The sequence below is a fragment of the Pristis pectinata genome, chromosome 27 (genome assembly GCF_009764475.1).
Source record: "Pristis pectinata isolate sPriPec2 chromosome 27, sPriPec2.1.pri, whole genome shotgun sequence".
Classification (NCBI taxonomy): Eukaryota; Metazoa; Chordata; class Chondrichthyes; order Rhinopristiformes; family Pristidae; genus Pristis; species Pristis pectinata.
In genome coordinates, this window is record NC_067431.1 from 1,004,185 (window position 1) to 1,031,794 (window position 27,610).

Genomic DNA, 27,610 nt, shown 5'->3' on the forward strand with positions numbered 1-27,610 from the left:
TGGAGGCTGAGGGGAGACCTGATAGAAGCTTATACAATTATGAGAGGCATAGATAGTGTAGACAGCTGGTTCATAGATGATGTGTGGGCACGTTTTGTTTTACACACAGAGTGGTGGGTGCCTGGAATGCACTGCCAGGGGTGGTGGTGAAGGCAAGTATGACAGAGGTGTTTAAGAGGCTCTTAGATAGGCACATACATGTGCAGAGAATAGAGGGATATGGACATTGTGTAGGCAGAAGGCATTAGTTGAGTTGGGAGTTTAATTACTAGTTTAATTAGGTTGGCACAACGTGGTGGGTCAAAGGGCCTGTTCCTGTGCTGTGCTGTTCTATGTCTAAAGGATGTCCAAATCTGCTGCACTTTTTCCAAGGGCCCTCTACCTTCTCTGAGATCTGATGCCCAGATTATTCACAAAATTATAGCTGAGGTCTCACTGCCAATTTATAGAATTCCAACATGATCTCCTTGTTGGTTCTGGGACAAGGCAAGGGTCTGGGACTGTGAAGGGTGGACAGGTTTCAAGTTGCCATTGCTAACACCAGCAGTGAGTAGCAGAGACAAAAACTATGCAGAGAGAACTAGGAGATGCAAAGAGCAACAGATGGAATAGGTCAGAAGTAGAAGGAATTGGGGTAAATAAGGTGCAGTCCAGGGTAGGTCCAGAATACATAAGGTGACACGATAAACAAGGTTAGTGAGCTGCAGGCAGGTTACACGTGGATCTGTGATGCAGCAGTGACAGCAGGGACCCAGCTCCAGGCAAGGGAAGACTTCAAAATTAATGGTCCTGGCCACAAGATATTCAGGAAAGACGGGGTGGGAAAACAGAGGTCAATTGTTCAAAGAAGCAACTGTAGAACCGGAAAGGGAAGAAGTGACTGAAGGTTGCAAAGGGTAAACAAACCAGCTCTTAGAGTCACCGACTTGTACAGCACAGAAACAGGCCCTTCGGTCCACCACATCCATGCCGAATTTTTTGCCCACCTACATTAATTCCATTTACCCTCACTATGTCCGTATACTTCCCTGCCTCAACCATTTAAGTGTGTGTCTAAATGCCACTTAAACACAGTGACTGTATCTGATCCCATCTCCTCTAGCAGTGAGTTCTAGATATCAATCACTCTGTGTAAAGAAAACATTCCTCTCAGATCCCGTAAAACTCCTTCCTTTCGCCTTAAACTGCTGCCCTCTTGTTTTTGATACCGCTACAATGAGAAAAAGGTTTTGACTTTCTACCCTATCTATGCCTCTCATAACCTTAACACTTCTATCAGATCAGCCCTCAGCCTCCTTCACTGCAGGAGAAACAAGCCCACGCTGTCCAGTATCTCCCCATAACGGAAGTCCTCCAATCCAGGCAACCTCCTGGTAAACCTCCTCACACTCTCTCCAGCGAACCCACATCCATCCCACAGTGTGACGACCAGAACTGCACACAGAATTCCAGGTGTGATCTTACAAACTGGGGAAGAAGAAAACAAATTTCCAGAACAATTACCTGACTACCGATTGGTGATGATGGGGAGACATAATTTATCCCGATGAATGCTGGGCCCTAACAGTGTAAAAGCACTGATGCAATTCCCCCAATGCACCAAGAGATTTTTCCTGATGGAAGTGGTCTAATTCTGAGGAATGGTGGTGGTGGGGGGGGGGGTGGCGGGGGGGGGGTTGGGGGGGGGTAGAGGTGGGGGCCAGGGCTGGAACATTTCAGTTGGAATCATACCTTGATTCACAATATCATCAAGGTACAATCGTTGTGGAAAAGGATGAAATATAACACTCCACAAAACATAACTGGGGGACTAATTTTGGTGAGTAGAAGAGATCATGTCCAGGAGGGCTGAAGTCAAAGGCAAAACACAGAATAAACAATGGAAGACCTTTGAAGAAAAGGCAAAATCCCAAAGGGCAACAGAAGGAAGAAATTACAAAGTGTGTTGATGAGGGCAGTGCAGCAGATGTGGTTTCCATCGGCTTGAATAAGCTTTTGACAAGGTCCCACAGGGAGACTGTTCCAAAAGGTTAGGGACATGGGATCCAGGGCAAGTTGGCAAATTTGGATTCAAAACTGGCTTGGGAACAGGCTGGAGGGTGATGGTAGAGGGCTGCTCGTGACTGAATGTGTGACTAATGGTTCTTTCATGGACAGGAAGAGCATGCTCTCTAAAGTTAGAGAATGCGATATTGAGCCCACAAGGTTGCAAACTGCCCTGATACAAGATGAGGTGTTGTTCACTGACCTTGCCTTGGGTCTTGTTTCATTCATGTTCTTTCTATACCGCAGTGACCAAAAATGCACACAATATTCCAGATGTAGCTTCAGCAATGCTTTATAAAGCTGTACCGTATCTTTCCTGTTCTTGTATTCTGTGTCTCAGCTAGTGAAGTCTAGCATCCCATGTGCCTTCTACCTGTGCTGCCACCATCGGCGGATTTGTACACCTGGGTTCCTCTGTTCCTAAATACTCCTTGGAGCCCTGCTATTCATTGTCTGTCTGACTCTTATCTGACCTCACAACATGCATCACTTCACACTAACTAGGCTCAAATTCCATCTGTCATTGCTCTGCCCAACATCAGCATGTCATCTGCAAACTAGACATACCCCCTACATTCACATCCAAATCATTAATGCACATCACAAACCGTAAAGTGCTCACTGGCTTTCAATCACAAGAGCAACCCTCCACCACCACCCTCTGCCTCCGACTACAAAGACAATTTTGGATCCAATTTGCCCAGATCTCGTGGGCTCTAATCGTTGGTGCCAGTGTCCCACACGTCAAAGGCCTTACTGTTGTTCATGGAGACCAACTTAACCCCACTGCCCCGATCAGTACACTTTTTGTTGGCTCTTCAAAAAATTCAACCAACTTCATCAGACAGAATCTCCCCATAATGAAGGTGGTTTTTGACTAATTCCTACCTTTCCAAATATCAATTAATCTGCCCTTCTGAATTTTTTCCAATAACTTTCCACCACCAACATTGGATTATCTGGCCTGTAATTACCTGGTTTATCCCCACTGCCACAAGGTACTACATTCACTGTCCTCCAGTCACTTGGCACCTCAGCTGTGGCTGAGGGACCCAAACAGGTGAAGCAGTGATTCACCTGCACCTCTGTTAATCTAATGAACTACATTTGGCACTCGTGATATGATCTCATTTACTTTGAGGAAATCAAATGCAGATTGGGTGACTGCTTTGCAGAGGGGTGACCTGAGCTTGCAGTTACTTTAATTTTCTATCCCACTCTCTCTCTCTCTTTAGCCTCCTGCAGTCTTCCAACAAAGCTCAACAAAACTCCAAGGAACCGCAGCTCCATCTTCTGACGTGGCCCTCAAACTCAATAACTTCAGATAATCAGTCCTGTAGCTCACATTTCCCACACTCCGGTTTTCTCTCTCCTCTTCTGGTTCTTCCGATTTCAGTCTCTCTGATTCATACTTCCTCCAGGCACAAGGTGAGCCTCCTCCCTCAGCCAACACCACCACCTCTTGTGACGTTCAGTCTCTCCTGGTTCCTCTCTGCACTTCCCGTTAACTCCTCTTCATCTTACTAAAACTTCCTTAAACTTGTTTTATTTCTAAATTTTTCATTCTGACGAAAGCTTATAAACTTGAAATACCAACTCAGTTTCTCTCTCTCCATAGACATTGCCTGATCTGTTAAATAATTCCAGCATTTTCAGTTTTTTATTCTAGGAGTTATTTCATTGGAGCATATGAGAATGAAGGGTGATCTCACAGGGGTGTATATAATCACGAGGGGCATAGATAGGGTCAATGTGCACAGTCTTTTTTCCTAGGTTTGGAGAATCAAGAACTAGAGGACATAGGTTTCAGGTGAGAGTGGAGAGATTTAATTTGAATCTGAAGGGCAACTTTTTCACCCAGAGCGTGATCAGTAGATGGAACGAGCTGCCAGAGGAAGTGGTTTAGGCAGGTACATTAACAACATTTAAAAAGGTACTTGGACAGGTACAGTACATGGATAGGAAAGGTTTAGAGGGATATGAGCCAAACACAGGCAAATGGGATGAGCTTAGATGGGAATCTTGGTCGGCATGGACCAGTTGGGCCAAAGGGCCTGTTTCCATGCTGTATGACTCCAAGAGTCCATGGGTTACTGAACCAGACTGTCATGCAGCAGATGATATTTAATAAGATGTAGCAAGAAAAAGGAATGACAACATTATGATTCAAACTTACCCTCAAAATCCAGGTACAGTTTGCTCGAGGCGGGTAATATGCTGGGTAATATGGGGAAGAGATGTTTCCCGATCCTTCCAGTACCTCATTGCACTCTGTCAGAAATAAATGACCTTTCTGGTTAGTGAAGGGTTGTTTACCCACCAGTGAAAGAACAGAGACATGTGGATTCCTAAAGCAGAGTCACAACAGCGAACTAGATCAGGAGCAGGAGCTGCACCGGTCAGTCATCAGGGAGAGGCTGACCCTAAATAATTCAGCCAGACATCAGCTGTAAATATCAAGCTGTAAATCTTCCAGTTCAAAGAGGCATGACACAATTAAGCATTTGCATTTTTGCTCCCAGTGAAGTATCACATAAACTAATGTAATCAATTGAACACTGCCACAGAATCATGTCGATCAGGAGTAGGGATGTTGAGGGGCTTCAATGGGTCAGTCAGTATTCCACAGGGAGATTGAATGCAGGCTTCTGACCTGAAACATTGACAATTCCTTTCCTCCCACAGATGCTGCTCGACCCGATAGAGTTCCTTCAGCAGATTGTTTGTTCCACAGGGAGAGGCTTCACTGGGCAAAATCATGCTCTGGAGAATGGGGCCTTGATGAAATGAATAAGAATCTCCCGCCAATTTCCCAAGTGGCACTGCTGATGTGACTGAATGTGCAGCTGAAACCCTCCCAACCAGCACTCATCACCTGCAACTGCCAGACTTTTGCCACCCCTGGTGCCCAGCAGTATGAAGGGAACACATTGTAACCTAGAACAGTACAGCACAGGAACAGGCCCTTCGGCCCATCATGTGGTGCTGAACTAATGAAACACCTAACTAAACTAATCCCTTCTGCCTACACACTGTTCATATCCCTCCATTCCCTGCACATTCATGTGCCTAACTAAGAGCCTCTTAAACTACTGTATCATATCTGCCTCCACTACCATCCCTGACAGCACATTCCAGGCACCCACCACTCTCTGTGTTTAAAAAAAACTTGCCCGAACATCTCCTTTGAACTTCCCCCCCTCACCTTAAATGCACGTCCTCTAGAATTAGACATTTCAACCGTGGGGAGAAAGATACTGGCTGTCTACTCTATTTATGCCTCTCATTATCTTATAAACCTCTATCAGATCTCCCCTCAGCCACTCCAGAGAAAACAAACCAAGTTTGTCCAACATCTCCTTATAGTACATGCCCTCTAATCCAGGCAGTGTCCTCATAAATCTCTTCTGCACCCTCTCCAGAGCCTCCATATCCTTCCGAAAAATGGGATGAACAGAACTGAATGCAATACTCCAGGTGCAGCCTAACGAGAGCTTTATGGAGCTGTAACATAACTTCCTGACTCTTGAACTCAGTGCCTCAACTAATGAAGGCAAGCACGCCATATGCCTTCTTTACCACCCTATCAACCTGTGCAGCCACTTTCAGGGAGTTATGGACTTGGACCCCAAGATCCCTCTGTACATCAACGCTGTTAAGGCTCTTGCCATTAACAGTGTACTGTCCCTTTACATTTGATCTCCCAAGGTGCAACACCTCACATTTGGCTGGATTAAACTCCATCTGCCATTTCTCTGTCCATATCTGCAACTGATCTATATCCCTCTGTATCCTTTGGCAATCTTCTACATGATCCACAACATTACCCATCACTGTATCATCTGCGAACTTACCAACACACCCATTCCACGTTTTCCTCCAGGTCATTTATAAACATCACAAACAGCACAGGTCCCAGTACAGATCGCTGCGAAACACCACTAGTCACTGACCTCCAGCCAGTATAAGTCCCTCCGTCCTCAATGAGCAAGCCAATTCTGAATCCAAACGGCCAAGTCACCGTGGATTCTGTGCATCTTAATCTTCTGGATGAGCCTCCCACGTGGGACCTTGTCAAACGCCTTAGTAAAATCCACGTAGACATTGTAAACCCAATTTACTTCCCATGCATCACCTTGTTATTCCTTTCCCCAAAGTATACTTCCATACACACTAAAGGTGAATAACTATGGAGCTTAATCCAGGGCCAAGGCATGCTCCTCCTGCACCAGATGGGAGATTAGAGGCACTTTCACTTACTTCTAGAGACTGCAGGATGATATTTTGCCTCCCTGATGCTAGGGTCTAGGAGCAGCTGCAGGGTATTCTGAAGGGGGAGGGTGCACAGGCAGTTAGTGTGGTGCACAATGATATCAACTAAATATGTTGGAAGAAGGGATGAGATCCAGTAATTGGTGTTACGGAATTAGGAGTTAAATTGAAAAGCAGGACTCAGAGATAGTAATCTCAAGATTACTCCCTGTTCCATGTACCAATGAGCGCAGGAATAGGAGATTAGATCAGATGAATGCGTGGCTGGAAGGATGGTGCTGGAGGGAGGGATCTAGGTTTCTGGGACAAGCAGGACAGGTTACACTTGGGCAGGACCCAGACCAATGCCCTAGTGGAGCTGTTTGCTAGTGTTCTTGGGGAGGATTTAAACTAGAATGGCAGGGGGTTGGGGGGGGGGGGGTGGGGGTGGTAACCTGAGCAGGGAGACAAGAGGAGGAAAAAGGTATAGAAGTGAAAGACAGGAAACAAAATGGCAAAAGTGAAAGGCCCAGAAACTACAGGTGACCAACAACGAGGGGCATGGTGTGAAAAATGCTGAGAAATAACAGATGGTCAATAATATCAGTCATTTTCCAAAGTTGTATAGACTCTGGAACAGTTCCACAGATCAGAGCGGAGCTAACGTGTCCCTGCTATTCCAATCAAGGGGAAAGAAAACTGGGCTGAGACAAGTCGCCAAGTCCGCAAGAAAACAGGCAACAGCAGAGCACCTGGGAAACAGCAACAGATAAACACAACGGACTTGTGAGAAGGGAATCACATTGGATAAATCCACCGGAAGTTTTTTGAGGATGTGAGAGCCAGTTGATGAGGGAGAGCCAGTGGATGTGGGGGACTTGAACTTTCAGAAGGCTTTCATCAAATTTCCACGAAAGAGATTAGTGTACAAAATTAAAGCACATGGCACTAAGGTGCAAGGTCCCCACAGGGACAGTGAACTACGGCTGACAACACACCAGGAGTAGAAATAAATGAGTTGTTTCCTGAGTGGCAGGCAGCAACTTGTGGGGCACTGCAGGGTGCTGTGTTAGTGCCCTTGCTACTCGCAATACGTATTAATGATTTTGATGAGGAAAATAAATGCAATATCACCAAGTTTGCAGATTACACAGAGCTGGGTGGGAGTGTGAGCTGTCAGGAGGATGTTGAGAAGCTGCAGCTGGATTTGGACAGGTTGACTGAGCAGGCAAATGTAACGTGAGTAAACATCAGGTTACGAGTCCAAGGTTCTATGACACTTTGGTGGCCAAAACAGGAGGGCGAGTCATTATCTAAGAGGTGATTGGAAAAGCAGGTGCCACGAAACTGGGGTGTCCTTGTGCACAGGAAGAGATGTTGGCCTTCACAGCAGGTACAGTGGAGGGGGCATCTTGAGTATTGTGTGCAGTCTTCTTATCTGAGGAAGACTATTCTTACCATGGAGGGAGTGCAGTGAAGCATCACAGGACTGACTCCTGGTTGGCAGGACTGTGCATAAGGAGAGATTGAGTCAATAAGGCTTGTACTGGCTATGGTTCAGAAGAATGAGAAGAAATAAGGTTCTAATTAGAGCAAGCAGACCAGATGCAGGAAGGATGGTGGAAGACTCCAGGGTCAGGAGTTGCAGTCTAAGGACAAGGTGCAGGCCATGAGGGACTTTGAGGAGATCTTTTTTCTCCCAGAGAGTGGTGAACCTGTGGAATTCTCTACCTCAGAAAGCAGTTGAAGCCAGATCACTACATACATTCAAGGAGTTCAAAGCTAAAGGGCTCAAAGGACATTCAGGAAAAAGCAGGAAGAGGTCCTGAATTTGGACAATCAGCCATGTTCACGTGGAATGATGGAGCAGGCTCAAAGAGGCCAAGGGGGCACTTCCGCTCCTGCTTCCATGTTCCAGGAATCCTGATCAAGCTTCAGTGTCAGTGCAGAGGAACCAGTTGTGACTCGGCCCTGCTCAACCCTATCCTCAGCTTTCATGGGTGCTGACACGAAGAGATTTTACCTTTTATCTTTGGAAGTTGCCTGAACTCCGCTTTGAATCCTGGGTAATTCTCATCATCATCCGTCATCAACGTCACCAGCATCACGTTGCGTGAGGAGATTAACTTGAATGCATTTGTTGGAGGATACATGCCACAGCGCCTGTCAGCGAGAATAAAGGGAACCAGCAGGAGATCAGATACATTTGGATCTTGTGAGGAAGTGCCAGCAAGTCCAGGAGTTTCCATGCATACGTAGTGAAGTCAGAAAGCCTGAAGTTACTGACAGCTGTTTGTCACACATTTCTTTACCTGCACTGCAGCGTTGGACTCTAGATGGAGAGCCCCGGCAGGGAGCTAATGCCAATCCCTGAGCAGGCGAAGAGAATAATTCCCTACTGATCACACTGGAAGGCAACGGTTACACCGTGTGTGTTGGGATTGTTAAATTTTTAACTGTTTGTTTAAAAGTTTAGTGTAGAATACTTAAAATATTTAACTGATTTTTCATTGATTCCAGTATTTGAATAATTTGAGTTTTTGTTACTTGGTTTTGAATGTCTCTGAAGGTCAGAATTCCAGGCAGTGTGCTGTTGAACACTGAACTGAACAAGAATTCTCCAGCACCTTGGAGCTCTTTACTTACTCTGTTATTTCCCGCTGTTCAATCGGACTCAGAGAGTCATAGACCACGACAAAGTCATTGTGGCAAATATTCTCCAGGTCGAAGGTCACGAAGTTGAGTTCGAGGATATGCTGGGGATCTGCTCGGATCACCCACTGGCACCAGGCGTTGGAGGGGTAGGGGGAATTGGGGAATCCGGGTGAGGTGAATGTGCCGACCTTCCCAGGAACTGCATGCAGATCAAAGGAGCAGCTTTCTGTCGGAGAAAGTGAAAGAAATTATAAAATACTTGCAAGTCCTCTTTTGGCAGTCTGCCACTCCCCAACTCACAAGTAAAAACCGTTCCCAATCTCCAGACAAACAGAGAAGACCGTGCAGATACCTGACGCAGACCACACCTCCCCGTCACTCAGCAGCCTTGGTACTTACTGTCCTTTGGCGGCTTCACCCTCTGTGGATCAGCACCTGGAAACATAGTGCAAGTCTCAGCTCAGTTCTGCAACAGATACCCCTACCCCACTCAGTCCTCCCCTACCCCTCCCTCACCTCCCTTCTCCAAGAGCCAGCACTGCTCCCCAGTCACGCACCAGTCCTAATCCCCGTGCTCCCTGTGCACCACTCACTTACTCACGGTCACTGCTGGCCCTCAGTTGCTCACTGACCACTGACTCTCGCTCCACCTCAGCACCCCTCGGTCACCTTCCCCTCATTGTTCTTCACCCACAACCTCCAGACCCCCACCACCCAAAAGACGTACCCTGAACACACATCCCTCCCCAGTCATCAATCACCCTCAACCTGCCACCACCAAACTACCTCCCCCCACCACCCCAAGATCCGAACCCCATGCCCCTCAACATCTCCACCCCTCATCCCCACAACTGCTCTCTGCACCCAATCACACTCCCTCCGCCTACCTGACCTCTCTATCTAAACTGGCTGCTTACTTGGTCCAGTCCTGACACCAGCTGTACTACTAAAACCGTCACTCAGACAGGTGAAAAATTACTTTAGGGACCAAGAAAATGGCAGCGAAATTAAGGGTTTTGTCTCAGCGTTTGGGGTGGTGCTGCTGTGTCACAGTGACCATGGATTGACCCCGATGGAGGGAAAGGAGCAGAGCAGACATGTTGGACTGTAGGGGAAAGGATCGTTCTGGGAAACAGATCCACGGAACAGTTGAAGCAGCTACAAGTAGCTACGTGGGCTACTTCTGCTTCAGATATTTCAATTTACAAACTACAATAAAATCATACAATCTCAGAATCATACAGCACAGAAACAAGCCCTTTGGCCCACCTCATCCATACTGATCCCATTTGCCTGCAATATGCCTGTGTCCCTCTACACCCTCTATCCACCTACATGTCCAAACTCTTTTTAAACATTGTAATTGTATCTGCCTCCACCACTGCCTCCGGCAGCTGCTTCCAAATATTCACCACCCTCTGTGTGAAGAACTTACCCCTCAGATCTCCTTTAAATTTATTCCCTCTCACCTTAAACCTCTGTCCTCCAGATCTGAGCTCCCCTGCCCTGGGAAACAGACTCTGACGACCTACCCAATCTACGGCCCTCATTATTTTAACAAACTCTATAAAGTCACCCCTCAGCATCCTATGTTCCAGTGAGAATAAACCCAAGGATCAGTGTGGTGATCCATGTTTGGAAGCACAGGAAGTCAGTAAGGTCTTGCATGAATACTTCCTGTCTGTATTTACGGTGGAGGAGGACATGGAAGCGGTGAGTTCAGGGGAGGGAAAAGTGATATCCTGGAGCACAACAACGTAACAGAGGTGGTGTTGGAGCTCCCGAAACACAGAGGTGGATAACTCCCCAGAGCCTGACCAGGTGTGTCCTAGAATGTTACGGGAATTGAGGGAGGAGATGGCTGGGCTCTGGCAGAGATTTTTGGATCCTTGTTAGTTATGGGCCAGGTATCAGGAGGACAGCTAACGTTGTGCTTTTATTTAAGAAGGGCAGCAGGGATAAGCCATGGAACTACAGGCTGGTGAGCCTTACATCAGTGGTGGGACCATGTCTTATAGCTAGAGTTTCTCATGGTAGGGGTGTATAAAACTAGAGGGCCTAGGCATAGACATGGTGCACCATAGGGCCTGTTTCTAGGACTCTCTAACTCTCACCCACCAGCCTCCCCTCCTCCTCCCCCACACGGCTCCACCCGCTCCTCACCGCCCTTCCCCTCTCACCTGGTTCCACCTATCACTGCCAGCCCAGTCTCAGCCCTCCCTCTCACCTCTTTATACCAGCTCTCTTCCCTCTACACTCTCAGTCCTGATGCAGGGTCTCGACTTTCAGCAGTTTGTTTTATTCTCCTAATTCCAGCATCTGCAGTCTCTTGTGTCTCTACACCAAAGGCCTTCACTATCCAACCACTGGTGTTGCCACATTCAGGCAGCTATGGACTTGGATGCCAAGGGTCATGCCGTGCATCAGTGCTCCTCGTCTCCCTGCCATTTACTCCATATGTCCATCAGAATTTGACCCCCCATGCTGCATACGTAGATGGATTTGAAGGACAATGACACAGAGGCGCCATTGCCTGTTCCATGCACACAGAGACACACGGTACTTACGATCAACAACTAACTCAGCAATCCTCAGTGATTTTGAGACACCTGGGTGGGATCTGCCAGATATCGAAAGCGATGTTGCTCGTATAGCTGCATCAAGTTCTGCTGCATTCTCTGGTGGGACCCAACATTCAAGCCAGTAATAAGCAATCACGGAACCTTCACTGCAGGAGGAGAGGAGACAGCTCAGACAGGCGGCAGAAACATACAGCTCAACACACTCCAGTTTGCAAGGAGATGTGATTTCACTGAAACGCACAAACCCTCAGGCAGCTTGACAGGGCAGGTGCAGGGAGGGTGTTCACCACGTCTGAGGAGTTTAGAACCAGGGATCACACGAACAGAGAGAAAAAGTAGCAGGAGTAGGTTACCTGGCCCCTCAAGCCTGCCTCACCATTCCATATGATCATGGTTCATCTACATTGGCCCTAATGCACAGGAGGACAAGAAAACACAAGAGCAGGGAGGTTACGCTTCAACTCTACAAAACATCAGTCAGACCTCAGCTGGAGCACTGTGTGCAGTTCTGGTCACCACACCATAGGAAGGATGTGATAGCACCGGAGAGGGTGCAGAGGGGATTCACCAGGATGTGCCTGGGATGGAGTGTTTCAGTCATGAGGAGAGGCTGGGTCTGTTCTCCCTGGAGTGGAACAGGTGAGCAGAAATGATGGAGGTATATAAAATTATGAGGGATGTAGATAGGGATGACCACAGGAAACTTTTCCCAGATCAGAGGTGACTAAAACTAGAGGATGTAGATTTTGGTTAAGGGGGCAGAAATTCAGAGGGGATCTGAGCGGGACCTTCTTCACCCAGAGGGTGGTGAGAACCTGGAATGCGCTGCTGGAGTGAGTGGTGGAAGCTGGGTCGCTGACAGCATTTGAGATGAGCACCTGAATCGCCCAGGGATAGAAGGCCATGGGCCAGGATTGATACAGGTGGGTGCCCGAGGGTGGCGTGGCTGCGAGGGGCTGCACGGCCTGTTTCCCTGCTGCATGACTCTCTGACAACTCCTCTTCTCTGCCTGTTCCCCACAGCCCTCAACTCCCTGATCTTTCAAAGACTTTTCTACCTTGACTTTAAATACTTCCCACGATTCAGTCTGCACAACTCCCTGGGGTAGAGAACTCCAGACATTCACCACCCTTTGCAGGAAGAAATTTCTGCACACCTCCATTTTAAATGACTGTCCCTTATCTTGTAACTCTGTCCCCTCGTTTGAGACTCTCCCAATAGTGAAAACATCCCAACATCTACCCTGTCGTCCCCTCAGGATCTTGTATGGTTTTGTAAGGTCACCCTTCATTCTCTGAAAACCGACCCAATGTGTTTAGCCACTGTTGATAAGACAAGCCTCTCATGGCGTATCTCACTTGGATGGTCTCCAATGCTACTATATTGATTTTAGGTAAGGGGACCAAAACTGTGCGCAGTACTCCAGGTGTGACCTCACCAACACCCTGTACAATTGGAACAAAACCTCCCCATGCTTCAACTCCAACCTCTTTATGCAATAAATGACAAAATGTTGTTTGCCTTCTCAACTACTTGTTGAACCTGCCCATTAACTTTGTGAGTCACGCACCAGAACACCAAGACCTGTCTGAAACATCACTCACTTGCAATCCCTCTCCATTTAGATACTACTCTGTCTTTTGGTTTTTCTTATTGAATTACATGGCCTCACACTTCCCCACAATGAACTCCATTGAACAAGCTTTTGCCCATCACTCCATCTATTGCAGGGTCACAATATCCTCATCACAACATGCCCTTCATTATCTCAAAATAAAGAATAAGCCAGTTAGGACTGAGATGAGGAGAGATTTCTTCAGTGGGTGGTGAATTCGGGGGTAATGTAGCAGTTAGCGTAATGCTATTACAGCACCAGAGACCCAGGTTCAATTCCAGCTGCTGCCTGTAAGGAGTTTGTACGTTCTCCCCGTGACTGCGTGGGTTTCCTCCGGGTGCTCTGGTTTCCTCCCACATTCCAAAGACGCACAGGTTAGGAAGTTGTGGGCATGCTACGTTGGCGCTGGAAGCGTGGTGACACTTGCAGGCTGCCCCAGAACACTCTACGCAAAGATGCATTTCACTGTGTGTTTCGATGTACATGTGACGAATAAAGAAATCTTATCTTATATCTTCTCTACCCCAGGGGCTGTGGAGGCTCAAGTCATTGAGCTCAGGAGAGAGGAATCAAGGGGTACGATGATAATACAGGACAGTGGTGCTGAGCAAGAGGAACAACCATGACCTTGCAGAATGGTGGAGCAGCCTCACAGGTTCTGCTCCTGGTTCTTATGTTCTTAACTGAGAGATCAAAGGAGTGAAGGGAAATAAGGAGGAGCCAGAAGGTTTGATCTGGTGACACAGTTACTCAGCAGTCTATGCACTGGACCACAGTTCACAAGTGGATCCTGCATTCCTGTGACCAAGCTGCACAAGTAACAAGACCAAGGGTTTAATCTCCATGCAAGCTGTAATTAACCACAGTTCCTGGTCAGGGAGGTGATGCATCAAGCTGGGTTCCCAGAGTAACCCTGGAGCACAAGGCATGAGTATTGAGGTCAGAGTGCACAAGCAGGTTGACTGTACCATGTGCTTTCTTAGAACCACACAGGCCAAGAGAAATGTGCCTGTTCATTCATGAAGAACCAGTGATCATGCAACCATGAGAATCTGAAATCAGAGTCAGTCCCCTGGAAATCAGTGATCATGGAACAGGTACCCCTGGTGTCAGAGATCCCTACTATTGGCAACCACGTATCTCACAACCCAAGCATCAGCAAGGATGGACAGTACCTCTGAAATCAGCATCATAGAACTGTGATCCCAGCACTTCCCAAAACAAAACCCCACCCCAGCCCAAGCAGTGCCAGTCAGAGACCTACCTGAATGCACTAACAGTGGAACGAACATAATACGGAGCCACTGCGTCCATCCCCATGTAAGTATTCTGAAGCTGTCAAATTAAAGAGGAAATAATCAAATTTAACAAAAGCGATATACCTTCTCACTACAAATTAAACCACTTTTAACCTATCCCAACTGTACAGTCCGTGAATAGCTGGTCTGTCTCAGGTCTGTGTCCCAGACATGTGCACAATATCCCAGGTGTGGTATCACAGGTCCTGTACACCTGCGGTGCTTTGGTCCGTTCTCTGACCCCCATTGCTGTCTTTGCTCTCAGCACACAGGCTGCACAAACTGTGGACAGTGGTTTGATGATCTCAGAAACTGGAACTTTAAACTGCATCTTTGGTGGGGTGGGGAGGGGATGGAGGGGAAGGAGCGAGGGCAATGAGGCGAATTTAAAAAGTTGCAAAGGAAGGACAAGAGATGGCGCACTGGAGTAACAGGCAAAGTGACAACAATGCGTGCAGGGCATTCGTACCAATGCAGACGAATAAAGGCAAAAACGGATAAAATACTAATTAAAATGCTCCCTTGTGATCTGCTAGCCCCTACAGACTCATGGCTGTGAGGTGACCTAGGCTGGGGACCGGACATTCACAGGTATTTAACTTTCATGGGAGATGAGGTGGGGCATTCCAATAGGGCATCAGTTAGTGCAGCTGCCTCAGGCTCCTGTGACCCAGGTTCGATTCTGACCCCAGGTGGTGTCTGTGTGGATTTTTCACGTTCTCCCCGTGACCACAGGGGTTTCCTTCTACATCCCAAAGGCATGCGGATTGGTAGACTAATTGCACAGTAAGTTGCTCCTTGTGCGAAGGTGAGCGATAGAATCTGGGGGGGGGTTGATGAGAATATGGGGAGGATGGGTGACAGGGGAATAAGACAAATTGATTGCTCTGAGAGCTGGCACAGACTCAATGGGCTGAATGGCCTCTTATGTCACAAGAAAATAGAACAAGAAATATAACATACAATATGAAGGATGCAGTCGGATTTGTGAGAAGTTACTCTGGCTCAGAGAGAAGAGGAAGCAGGATCCATGCAAGCAGTGGCAGGAAACAACAAAGGAGAGACTCCTCCCACAAGGTGATCTTGAGGAGAGTCCAGGGAATACATTCTTGGCCCTGGAGGTAAAGGGGGAACAATCTATTTCAGATCAAGTCATGGATAGGAGTAACTAGTGACTGCACAGTGAAGAACCTTTGGAGAACAAGGGATCGCAAAATTCACATGGAAACAGCAGAACGTGAAGACTAAACAGACCTTTGAGCCTGCTCTGCCAGTCAATCCTGTTGTGGCCAATCTTCCCCCAAACCATTTCCCACTTTCTCCGTAACCCTCGATGCCTTTTGCATCCAGAATCTACCTCCTTCCTAAGTATATTCAGCAACTTGGCCTCCACAACCCTCTGTGGTAGGGAATGCCACCGGACCACCAAGTTTCTCCCCTCCTCAGTCCTAACGTCACATCCTGAAACTATGACCCGTAGTCCTCGACACTGCCTATTCCCCACCCAGAGAAAACACCCTCCCTGCAGTCGGACCATCAGAATTTTGACAAGACGTAGAACATAGTGCAATACAGCCTAATCCTATCTGCCTGCAAATGATCCATATCCTTCCATTCCCTGCTTGTTTGTCTAAATTCCTCTTAAACACCTTTATTGTATCTGCCACCACCACTACCCCGGCAGCACGTTCCAGGCACCTACCACTGTGTAAAAAAACTTGTCCTACGCATCTCCCTTAAACCTTCCCCTTCTTCACCTTAAAATATGCCTGCTAGTATCTGACATTTCCACCCTGGAAAAAAAGACTATCTATGCCTCTCATAAATTCATATTCTTCTATCAGGTCTCCCCTCAGCCTCCACCCCTCCAGTGAAAACAATCCAAGTTTGTCCAATCGCTCCTCTTAGCTAATACTCTCCAATCCAGCAACATCTTCTGCACCCTCTCCAAAGCCTCCACATCCCTCCTGTATTGAGGCGACGAAAACTGTACACAATACCCCAAATGTAGCCTGACCAATGTTTTGGTACATGCCCTCTCATTCTTCTAAACTCTATGAGTACAGGATGAGTCAATTCAACTTCTCCTCACAGGACAGTCCTGCCATTCAAGGAATCAGTCTGGTGAACTCTTATTACATTCCCTTCACTGCAAGTATTTCTTTTCCGAGGTAAGAAGACCAGAACTGCACACAATATTCCAGGCATAGTCTCAACAAGGTACTGTTTATTTGTAGCTGGACATCCTTGCTCCTATAGTCAGTCTCTTGCTATGAAGGGCAACATATCATTTGCCTTCCTTGCACCTCCAAAGAGTAAAAGTCTAAAGATTCCCGAAGGTAGTACCATTGGTAGATAGGGTGGTGAAGGAGCAGGATGAGATACCTGCCTTCATTAGCTGGGAAAAGCATATAAAAGAAGGGAAGACTGTACAACTTTATAAAATATTGGTTAGGTCACAGCTGAAATATTCTGTTTAGTTCTGGTCGCTACACTACGTTAAGGACATGATTGCACTAGAGAGGAGATTCACCAGGAGGTTGCCCGGGATAAAGCACTTCATAGAGTTGTAGAGCACTTAATACATCATGGAAACAGGCCCTTCGGCCTAACTCTTCCTTGCCAACCATGGTGCCCACCAAACTAGCCCCATTTGCCCATATGCCTCTAAACCTCTCCTACCCGTGTACTTATCAACACACACAACTGGAGGAACTCAGCAGGTCAGGGAGCATCTATGGAGGGAAATAAACAATTGACATTGAGTTGAAGGTCTCGACCAGAAACGTTGAATGCTTATTTCCCTCCATAGATGCTGCCTGACCTGCTGAGTTCCTCCAGCACTTTGTGTGTGTTGCTCCAGATCCCAGCACCTGCAGAACCTCCTGTGTCTCCAAGTACTTATCAAAATGTCTTTTGAATGTTGTTATTGTGCCTGCCACAACTACTTCCTCTGGCAGCTCGTTCCATGTTTCCAGCACCCTCTGCACGAACCAAGTGCCCCTCAGGTCCCTTGCAAATCTTTCACCTTAAACCTATGCCCTCTAGTTTTTAGTTCCCTTTCCCTGGGAAAAAGTGTGTGCATTCACCCTATCTATACCCCTCATGGTTTTGTACACCTCTACGTCATCCCTCAGTCTGCTGTGCTCCAAGGAATAAAGTCCTAGCCTGCCCAATCTCTCCATATAACTCAGGCCCTCAAGTCCGAGTGCAGTCTCACCAACGTCTTGTACAAAGGCAACATAACATTCCAACACCTGAACTCAATGCCCTGACTGACGAAGGCCAGCATACCAAACGCCTTCTTCACCACCCTGTGACACCACTTTCAGCAAACTACGTACTTGTACTCCTAGGTCCCTCTGTGCCGTAACACTCCCCAGGGCCCAACCATTCACTGTACAAGTCCTACCCTGACTTGACTTCCCAAAATGCAACACCTTGCTCATCAGCGATGAGAAGAGACTGGATAGGCTGGGTTTGTCATCTGGAGCAGGAGGCTGATGAGGGGTGTGACGGAGATGTACAAAATTACGAGGGGCAGAGATCAAGGAGATAGTAAGAAACAGCTCCCCATGGCACAGGTGTCTAAAGAACAGAGGGCTCAGGTTCATTAGGAAGAGGAACAGGCTGAGAGGGATCTGAAGCATATTGTCATCCAACTGCATGAGGAGGTGGTGGAGCCAGGTGCTCTCACACTTCGGAAACCTCTGGACAAGCACTTGAATCGCCAAGGCACACAAGGCTGCAGACCAAGTGCTGGTGAATGGAATTAGTATAGTTGGGTACTTGATGGTTAGCACAGGCATGGTGGGCAGAAGGTCCTGTGTCTGTGCTGCATAAAACTATGACCTGCATGTTTGCATCCATTGACCGGTGTACAGGGGCCCCCCCAGATCCCTTTGTACATCAACATCTTCCAATATGTCATGATATAAAGAACGTTCTACCTGTTCTGTTTTCCTACACTTATCACTCAATGCTCTCTCTGCCAAGTACTTGCTCACTCACTCACCTTGTCTAACTTGACCTGAAGCCTCTTTCATCCTGTTCACATCAGGTCCATGCCAGCTCCCAGTGCAGCAATCCCACTCCTTGTCTCCTTACTTCCCTGCACCCCTGCAACTTATTCTCTCAATTAATGGCAAAGGGGGGTTAATTTATGCTAAAGGGTGATTTAGAGTCATAGAGTGTCATGGAATCAAACAGCAATACAGCATGGATGCAGGCCCTTCGGCCCAACGAGTCCATGCCAACCACACTGTCCGCCTAGCTAGTCCCAATTTCCTGGGCTTGGCTAACAGTAACCCATTAACCTACCAGTAAATCTGTGGGGCACAGGAGGAAATGTGAGCCCCCAAGGAAATTCTCAGATCCAAATCACTGCTGTACATCAAGAATCGCTTGCGCCCTAATGCACCCCATTAGTAACTCCCTGCCACCCCAAAAAAGACCCCAAAAAGATGCTGGAAATTTGAACCTGATGAAGGGTCTTCAACCTGAAACTGATTCTGGTTCTCTCTCCAAAGATACTGCCGGATCTGATTAATGTTTCCAGAATTTTCTGTATTTATTCCTACTGTCTTCTATCTGCCAACCCAGCTTCCACACCAGTACATTACTCCCAATCCCACGTGCTTCAATTTTGTGCACTGACCACTTATGTGGGACTTTATCAAAGGCTTTCTGAAAATGCAAATCCATCACATGCATTGGTTCTGCCTTGTCTATTCTACCAGTGACACCTCCAAAAACTGCAGAAGTTTTGTCAAACACGATCACCCTTTCAAGAATTCTTGCTGATTTTGTTTAATCCTACTGATAGTTTTTAAATTTCCTATTATTATATCCAAACTAACACCAGCCTTTTCCCTACCACTGATCTTATGCCAACTGGTCTGGAGTGCTGGATTTTCTTTCTTCATCGTAGTTAAGTAGTGGGGTGACATTTGCCACCCTCCAAACTGCAGGAACTGTCTCACAATCTGCAGAATTTGGGAAAACACTACTCATGAATCTACCGTTCCCATGGCTCCACGGCTACTCCTTTCAGTGCGCTAGGGGGTCAGATTGTGAGAAAGGGATTATCAGCTTTGTCACATTCATTTAGGCATCATTGTTTTTACAAATACCAATTTCCTCAAATCCCTTCTTTACATGAGACTCTTGTCCTCAGCTTTCTGGGCAGTTATTTGAGAAAGATTAATTTAGGTTCCTAAATTTAAATAAAGGAATAATATAGATATGAAATAAGAATTGGCTAACATGGATTGGAAATTCAGATCAAAAGGTATCACAGAGTCACAGAACAGTTACAGAAGGGAAGGAGGCCATTCAGCCCATCATTGTCTATACCAGCTCTAGGTAGAAGTATCCCAAGCTGGACCCACTCCCCTGCCCACTCGACATGGCCCTGCAGGTTCTTATCCAGCTCCCTCTTAAAATCTACAAGTGGACCCCCCCCCCCCCCCCCCGCTGCTCCTCCCGACAGAGACCCCAAACCCCACCAGTCACAGTGGTTCATTCCATGTGTCTGGTTCTTGGCCACTCAGCCAGTGGGAAGTTTCTCTCCATTTACTTTGTCATTTTAAATCCCTCCATCATATCTCTGCACAACCTACTCTTTCCAGGAGAATAATCACAGTTTATGATCCAAGTAACAGAGAGATCAGGAGAACTGGTCAAAGCTTTGATCAAACAGAAAGGCCCTTGGGAGTACCTGAGAGGACAGCAGATTAACAGTTGGAAGATATTTGAAGAAATACTTTATTACTTTCAACAAAGATACATACTGTCAAGGAAGTAAGACTCTTTGGGAAAGCAGCTTTGCCTGTAGCTGACTTAAGGGATTACAGATGACATTAGCTTAATAGAGGTTTGCCAAGAATTATGCTAGGCTTGAGATGGAGGGAAATTTAGCAAGTAAGGATGACTAAAAAACTGGTGAAGGGGATTGTAAAAGAGGTTTGTAAAACGAGGGTTCCAAAAGTGAAAAGTCCCTTAGAAGCTGAGACAAGGTCTCAATAATGTCATACCTGTCCTCAGACCACATGCAGGGAGCTTTATTCTGTAATTTACCTGCGCCATGCCTGCCTGCCCTGTGGGTATTTGTTTAACCAAAAACTCACCGTTTCCTCAACCGTGGCAGCAAGTTGCTTAAATGCCTCCGACTCCGAATCCTCCAGTTTCTCAGTGAACTGCTTGTTGGTAATAGTAAGGTAACCATTGTACATTTTCTTGATTCGATTATCTGGCCGAACTAGTGGTGGTCAAAAGGTAAAGTCAGCAAATAAGAATGATTCTCATTCAAGATTTCTGCAATGCTTCCATTACCAGTCTTATATCTACAACGCTACCACATTTAACCATTGTATTCACTCAGTAATCTGGATATTAATCTTTGTCCAGGCTCACTGTGCTCTGAATGCTTAACTCTCTCTGGAAGCACTCTGCAGTCTGGATATGAAACTGTAAGCACAATATGCTACGGATATTCAGTCCAGTGCACAAGCACATTCTACTCACAATATTTCCCATTTACTGCTGGGGTCAACAATCAAATGACACAGGCTTAACATGATTGGTTAAAGACCCAGGAGTGATTCAAGAAGAAGCTACTGACTGATAAGCAAAAAGTTACAATCTAGAATGCATTGCCTTAAGGAACTGTATATAGAGATTTGATTGTAGTTTTTAAAAATGCAACTAGATTAAGATTTGAAGGTTAAAAAAAAATTCCAGAGTAGCACCATGGGAGGATTGCTCTACAACAAGGTAGCCACAACCTCAATGGTTGTTGTTGATGTAACAGTGTACAAGCACAGAGTGCTATGTGTACTTCTCTATTTGTAGGCAAATTTGTTCTGGATCTACGGCACATTTGCAAGTGCATTGTATATTTAGCCCTGAGTGTACTTCGAATATTTATCTCTTTTGCAAGTATATGTGAGCTGGATTTTAATCCTTGCTATAAACACCCTGCGTTCTAGATATTTAGTCCTGGAGATAAATGAATTTTGCTCGAGACATTCAACACACATGAATTCCACTGGCGTTTCTTTAATTCATCCAAACAATGAAGGCATCACTGTGTGTTCCATTCCCACCTGCAGTACCTCCCTTGTGCAAGTGATGTTCCTCCTTCGTCAACTACTGCTGTGATATACTTACAATGAAAATGCCAAACAAGGAGTCCAATCATCAGGGATAATAGGGCAGCCCCAATAATCAATCCCACAAGCAGCATTCTCTCCTTTGGGCTGCGTTTCTCCAACTTCTTCTGGTTACTTGCTGGAAGAAACTCCATTTCCTCTGGAATGCCATTGATTTCCTGTGGAAACCCAGAACATGCTGTTAAAAGCAAACAGAGCCATTGTTCACCCACCCTAGAGCAACCCATCAGGTTCCTACTTTTCACTGAGTAAATATTAACTTTCCATAATGCATTTGTTAGCAACATTGCATAATATGGGATTAAACAGGCAGAGACAAAGTTTGCTGAATACACTGAACTGGGGGGAAGTGGTTGATTGTGAGAAAGGAGGTGATAAAATATCAAGATTAATAAACTTGCAGAATACACATATAATTGGAGAATTTATATTGTTGATAAGTATGTGCAGAAGATCTTGCTGAGAAGAATATGAAGATCACAAGACAAGGGAGCAGAAGTAGGCCATTCGGCCCATTGAGTCTGCTCCAAAGAAAAGGGGAAAAAGAAAAAGAAATGAGAAATGGGGGGAGGGAGGGGGGGTGGCGGCGGGGGGTGATGGGGAGGGGGGGGTGGCGGCGGGGGGTGATGGGGGGTGTCTGCTCCATGAGCAGAAAAAAATATTCTAACCCCAATTTCCAGCCTTATCCCCATATCCCTATATCCCTTGATAACTTGACTAATTAGATACCTATCTATCTCCTCCTCAAACACCTCCAATGATCTGGCCTCCACTGCTGTATGTGGCAAAGAATTCCATAAATCCACTACCCTCTGGCTAAAGAAATTTCCCCTCATCTGTTTTAAACCTGTACCCTCTAATTCTAAGATTGTGTCCTCTGATCCTGAACCACCAAGGGAAACAGCTTGGCCACATCTACTCTGTCCAGTCCTTTCAATGTTTTAAATGTTTCTATGAGGTCCCCTCTCATTCTTCTGTACTCCAGTGAGTACAGTCCAAGAGCCGACAAATGCTCATCATATGTAAGCCCTTTCATTCCAGGAATCATCCTCGTAAATCCCCTCTGAACCCTCTCCAACATCAGCACATCCTTCCTAAGATATGGGGCCCAAAACTGTGCACAGTCTTCCAAATGAGGCCTCACTAGTGCCCCGTACAGCCTCATCAACACTTTCTTACTTTTATACACTATACCTCTCAAAATGAATGCCAACATAGCATTCGCTTTCTTTACCACTGATCCGACATGGTGGTTAACCTTTAAGGTATCCTGCACAAGTACCCCCAAGTCCCTTTGTAATTCCGTACTTTGAATTTTCTCCCCTTCTAGATAATAATCTGCCCATTTATTTCTGTTTCCAAAGTGTACAACTGCACATTTCTCAACATTGAATCTCATCTGCCATTTCCTTGCCCATTCTCCTAAACTATCTAGGTCTCTCTGCAACCTTCCTGTCTCCTCAATACTCTCTACTCTTCCACCTATCTTGGTGTCATCCACAAACTTAGCCACAAAACCATTTACTCCATCATCCAAATCGTTAATGTACAGGGTAAAAAGAAGCGGCCCCAACACCGACCCCTGCGGAACACCACTAGTAACAGGTAGCCAACCAGAACAGGATCCTTTTATTCCCACCCTTTGCTTTCTGCCTACCAGCCAATGCTCCACCCATTCTGTTATCCTACCTGTAATTCCATGAGCTCTCATCTTATTAATCAGTCTCTTGTGCGGCACCTTATCGAAGGTCTTTTGAAAGTCTAAATACACAACATCTACCGCCTCTCCCTCATCTACCCTACCTGAGATTTCTTCAAAAAACTCCAATAGGTTGGTCAGGCAGGATCTTCCCTTCACGAAACCATGTTGGCTTGGACCTATCTTGCCTTGCGCCTCTAGGTATTCCATAACCTCATCCTTGAGGATCGATTCCAATAACTTTCCCACCACCTACGTCAGACTAATAGGTCTGTAATTTCCTTTATGCTGCCTCCCTCCTTTCTTATACAGTGGAACTACATTTGCGACCCTCCAGTCCTCTGGAACCATGCTGGAGTCTATCGATTCCTGAAAAATTATCACCAATGCCTCCGCTATCTCTAAAGCCACCTCCTTCAGAACCCGGGGATGCACCTCATCCGGTCCGGGAGACTTATCTGTCTTTAGTCCATTTAGTTTTCCTAGCAACTTCTCTCTAGTAATCTTAACTGAACTCAGTTCCATTTCTTGAGACCCCTGACTATCCGGTATATTGCTGATGTCCTCCACAGTGAAGACTGATGCAATATACTCATTTAGTTCCTCTGCCATCTCTTTATCATCCATTATAATCTCTCCCGCACCATTATCGATTGGTCCTATATCAACCTGTGTCTCTCTTCTACTCATTATATATTTTAAAAAACTCTTAGTATCCTTTCGAGTGTTATCTGCCAACTTCCTTTCATAATTCATCTTTTCTTTCCTAACGACCTTCTTAGTTTCTTTCTGCAGGTTTTTTTTTAAAAAGTTTCCCAGTCTTCTGTTTTCCCACTAATTTTTGCTTCCTTGTATGCCCTCCCTTTTGCTTTTATTTTAGCCTTCACCTCTCTCATTATCCACATTTGTGCCATTTTTCCATTCAAAACCTTTTTTCTTGGAATATATCTATCCTGCATTTTCCTTATTTCTTGCAGAAATTCCATCCATTTCTGCTCCGCCGTCCCTCCAGCTCGCTTACTCTTCCAATCAATTTGGGCCAGCTCCTCTCTCATACCATTGTAATTTCCTTTGTTCCACTGAAATATCGATACACCATTTATCAGCTTCTCCTTCTCAAATTTGAAACTGAACTCAGTCATATTGTGATCACTAGTTCCTAATGGTTCCTTTACCTTTAGTTCCTTAATCACCTCTGGTTCGTTACACAGCACCCAATCCAAAACAGCCGATCCCCTGGTGGGCTCTTCAACAAGTTGCTCCAAAAAGCTGTCCCGTAGACATTCCACAAACTCACTCTCCTGTGATCTACTGCCTTGCTGGATTTCCCAGTCCACCTTCATGTTAAAATCCCCCAAAATTATCTTAACGTTGTCACTCTGGCACGCTTTTTCTATTTCTAACTGCAACTTATAGTCCACTTCCTGACTGCTATTAGGGGGCCTATATAAACTGCTACTATTGTCCTTTTACCCTTGCTGCTTCTTAGCTCCACCCATAAGGATTCAACCTTTCTCAGAGTCTTCCAACAATTAACAAATCCCAATAACATCAGCAAATAATACTGAAGGACTCACCACTACTCAAATAATGACAGAATAAATTAATTATGGTTCAGGTTCGAAGATCAACAGAGTCAGGACTACACTGTTGTCAGCCCTGCTATGAAATCTCACCATGAAGAAAGAATGCTACCAATACACCCACCAAAATGTAGTAAAATCAGCTAAGATAAAAGCCCTTCCAACAACAATGAAATAACCCAGTGGTTTCACCCATAGGAGCACCAGAACCTGTTACAAAAGTGAGCACAAAACATATTCAAGTACCCCTCCCATCCATGTTAAAATGCTCATGATTTTACAACATAGTGATTGAACTGAAACTGATCTAGGGGCTGTGTGCAGTTTCTTTGCAGACTTTTGAGTCTTAACAGTAACCCTGGACATTGGTCCTTTGGATTTCTGTGAAAAAATACCCTTGAAATGAATTTATGTTCCAAAAGGAGTTGTTTTCCATTTAACTGCTACATAAAAGATTACAATTCTTACCCACTTCTCTACGAAATTACCAAAATTCTCACTTCCCTAACAAAAATTTCAATAACTAAATCCATTATTTAGGTAGTTTACGCCAAATAGTTGTGTAATTCTTTATTTTTTCCCTCTATTTTGGATGGAAAAGATTCGTTTATAAACAATTCGATAATAGCCAAATGACACAATGCTCTCATTTAACGTGAGTTACCAGTGAACAGTGCTACCTTCACACTGTTAGAGTGATCCGCATTGGGGGACAAAGCCTTTTCGCTTGCAGCATGCAAAACATGAATGGACCTAATCGCTTTAGAGTAAATCGCACGCTCTGACTCAGATCGTGCAAAGATCACGTCTGACTTGGAAAATGGAGTCCATACAGGGTAAAGGAACTGAGGGATCTGGGACAACTGAGAAAAACCATAAACACATTGACAAAGGTTAAGAAAGCCATAAAAAAAAACCAAGAGTACTCTGGCTGACTTCCAGAGAAAATAACTGAAAACCGAAATTACGTAAACTTTGTTTGCAGAGTTGATGTAAAGAATAAAGATAAAGTTTACCATTACTGTCAAGCAACTTCTGTGGAGAAGTTGCCCCTTAGGTCCATTTGAAATCTTTCCCCTCTCACCCTAGTTTTGGATTCCCCTACTCTCAGGAGAAAACTGTTACCATCCAACTTATCTATCTCTCTCATAATTTTAAACACTTCTGTAAGGTCGCCTCTCATTCTCCTACGTTCCAAGAAATAAAGACCCAGCCTGTCCAACCTCTCCCTATAACTCACTGGTGAGTATATGGAACGAGCTACCAGAGGAAGTGGGTGAGGCAGGTACAACAGTATCATTTAAGAAGCACTCGGATAGGTACATGGAGAGGCGGGGCTTAGAGGGATATGGGCCAAATGCAGGAAATTGGGACTAGCTGGGTGGGTACCGTGGTCAGCATGGACTAGTTGGGCCGAAGTGCCTGTATCTGTGCTGTATTGCTCCCTGACTCTATGAAGGTGACATGCATCATCAGGGCCATGCCCTCTTCTCGATGCTGCCATCAGGCAGGAGGTATAGGAGCACCTCAAGGTTCAACAACAGCTTCTTCCCCACCGCCATCAAATTCTTGAACTGACCTGAGAAACCTCAGCACTATTTTGACCTCCATTTCTCTCTCTCTCTCTCAGCTTACACTGGTGTCGTGATGTTTATTTGGCTGTTTATTTTTGCGCACGTGTATGTTGTGTCTAATTTACATTAATTTATATTAACTAATGCTGGCCATATTGTAATGCACTGTGCTGCTGTTGTAAAAAGTTAATTTTCACGCATGTAGCCCTGGGTATGTATGCCTTGAACTTGAAAATCAAACAAGCTGTAGATGCTGGAAATCTAAAACAACGAAAGGCTGGAAACACTCAGGAGATCAGGCAGCATCTGTGGGAAGGGAAACAGAGCTAACATTTCAGGTGGGAGACCTTGCGTCAGAATGTCAGTGGAGAACTCTGTCGGAGTAGATTTAACGAGGGTCTTGAGCTGAAAATTTATCTCTGTGTCTCTTCCCACAGATGCACCCTGACCTGTTGAGTATTTTGAGTGTTTTCTGGCTTACCAATTCTCTTGTATTCACATTATTCTGAGATCAGTCCCTTCTAATTACACCACTAAAGCAGTAACTAGTGAGGCCAGTGAAACTTGGATTAATCTTTTACATCAACAGAAGTCAGATAAGAGCCTCCTCCCACAGTCTGTCCCCACCCAGCTCAGTCCATACCCAAACCTGTTGAGACATGCATGCAGTAGGTAGAGACTATGTTGGCCCAGCACTTCAAACCACGGGTACTCAGAAAATAACTCAATACTAAATCAAGTTGTTAATTGGATCAGAGTTTCAGTGAGAATAAACCTCCCACAAGGTGAACAGATCACCACAAAGGATTATTTCAGGGTGCACAGCAGCTACACTGAGTCATTCTATAACCTGAAGTGACTCCTCAGAACTCCTCATAGTGTCCTACAGCACAGAAACAGGCCCTTTGGCCCAACTAGCCCTTGCCGACCAAGGTGCCTATCGAAGCTTGTCCCATTTGCCTGTGTTTGGCTCATATCCTTCCCAATCTTTCCTATCCATATACCTGTCCAAATGTCTTTTAAATTTTGTTAATGTACCTGCCTCAATCACTTCCTCTGGCAGCTCAGTCCATATACTGACTACTCCCTTCGTGAAGAAGTTGCCCCTCAGGTCCCTATTAAATCTCTCCCCTCT

The 27,610-nt window shown here is 45.7% G+C and overlaps 1 protein-coding gene across 2 annotated transcripts in view; it reads right to left on the minus strand.

The window, feature by feature from the left end:
- Positions 1-27,610, minus strand: part of st14b (ST14 transmembrane serine protease matriptase b) — an 84,370-nt gene that overhangs the window by 33,692 nt on the left and 23,068 nt on the right. For both annotated transcript variants that reach the window (XM_052040098.1, XM_052040099.1), the window contains 8 exons: positions 21,618-21,777; positions 20,576-20,706; positions 14,414-14,484; positions 11,520-11,680; positions 9,352-9,387; positions 8,944-9,178; positions 8,321-8,460; positions 4,223-4,317 (listed from right to left, as the gene is read on the minus strand). In XM_052040098.1, the coding sequence (XP_051896058.1) occupies positions 4,223-4,317; positions 8,321-8,460; positions 8,944-9,178; positions 9,352-9,387; positions 11,520-11,680; positions 14,414-14,484; positions 20,576-20,706; positions 21,618-21,777 (1,029 nt within the window). The remainder of the gene's footprint in view (positions 1-4,222; positions 4,318-8,320; positions 8,461-8,943; positions 9,179-9,351; positions 9,388-11,519; positions 11,681-14,413; positions 14,485-20,575; positions 20,707-21,617; positions 21,778-27,610) is intronic.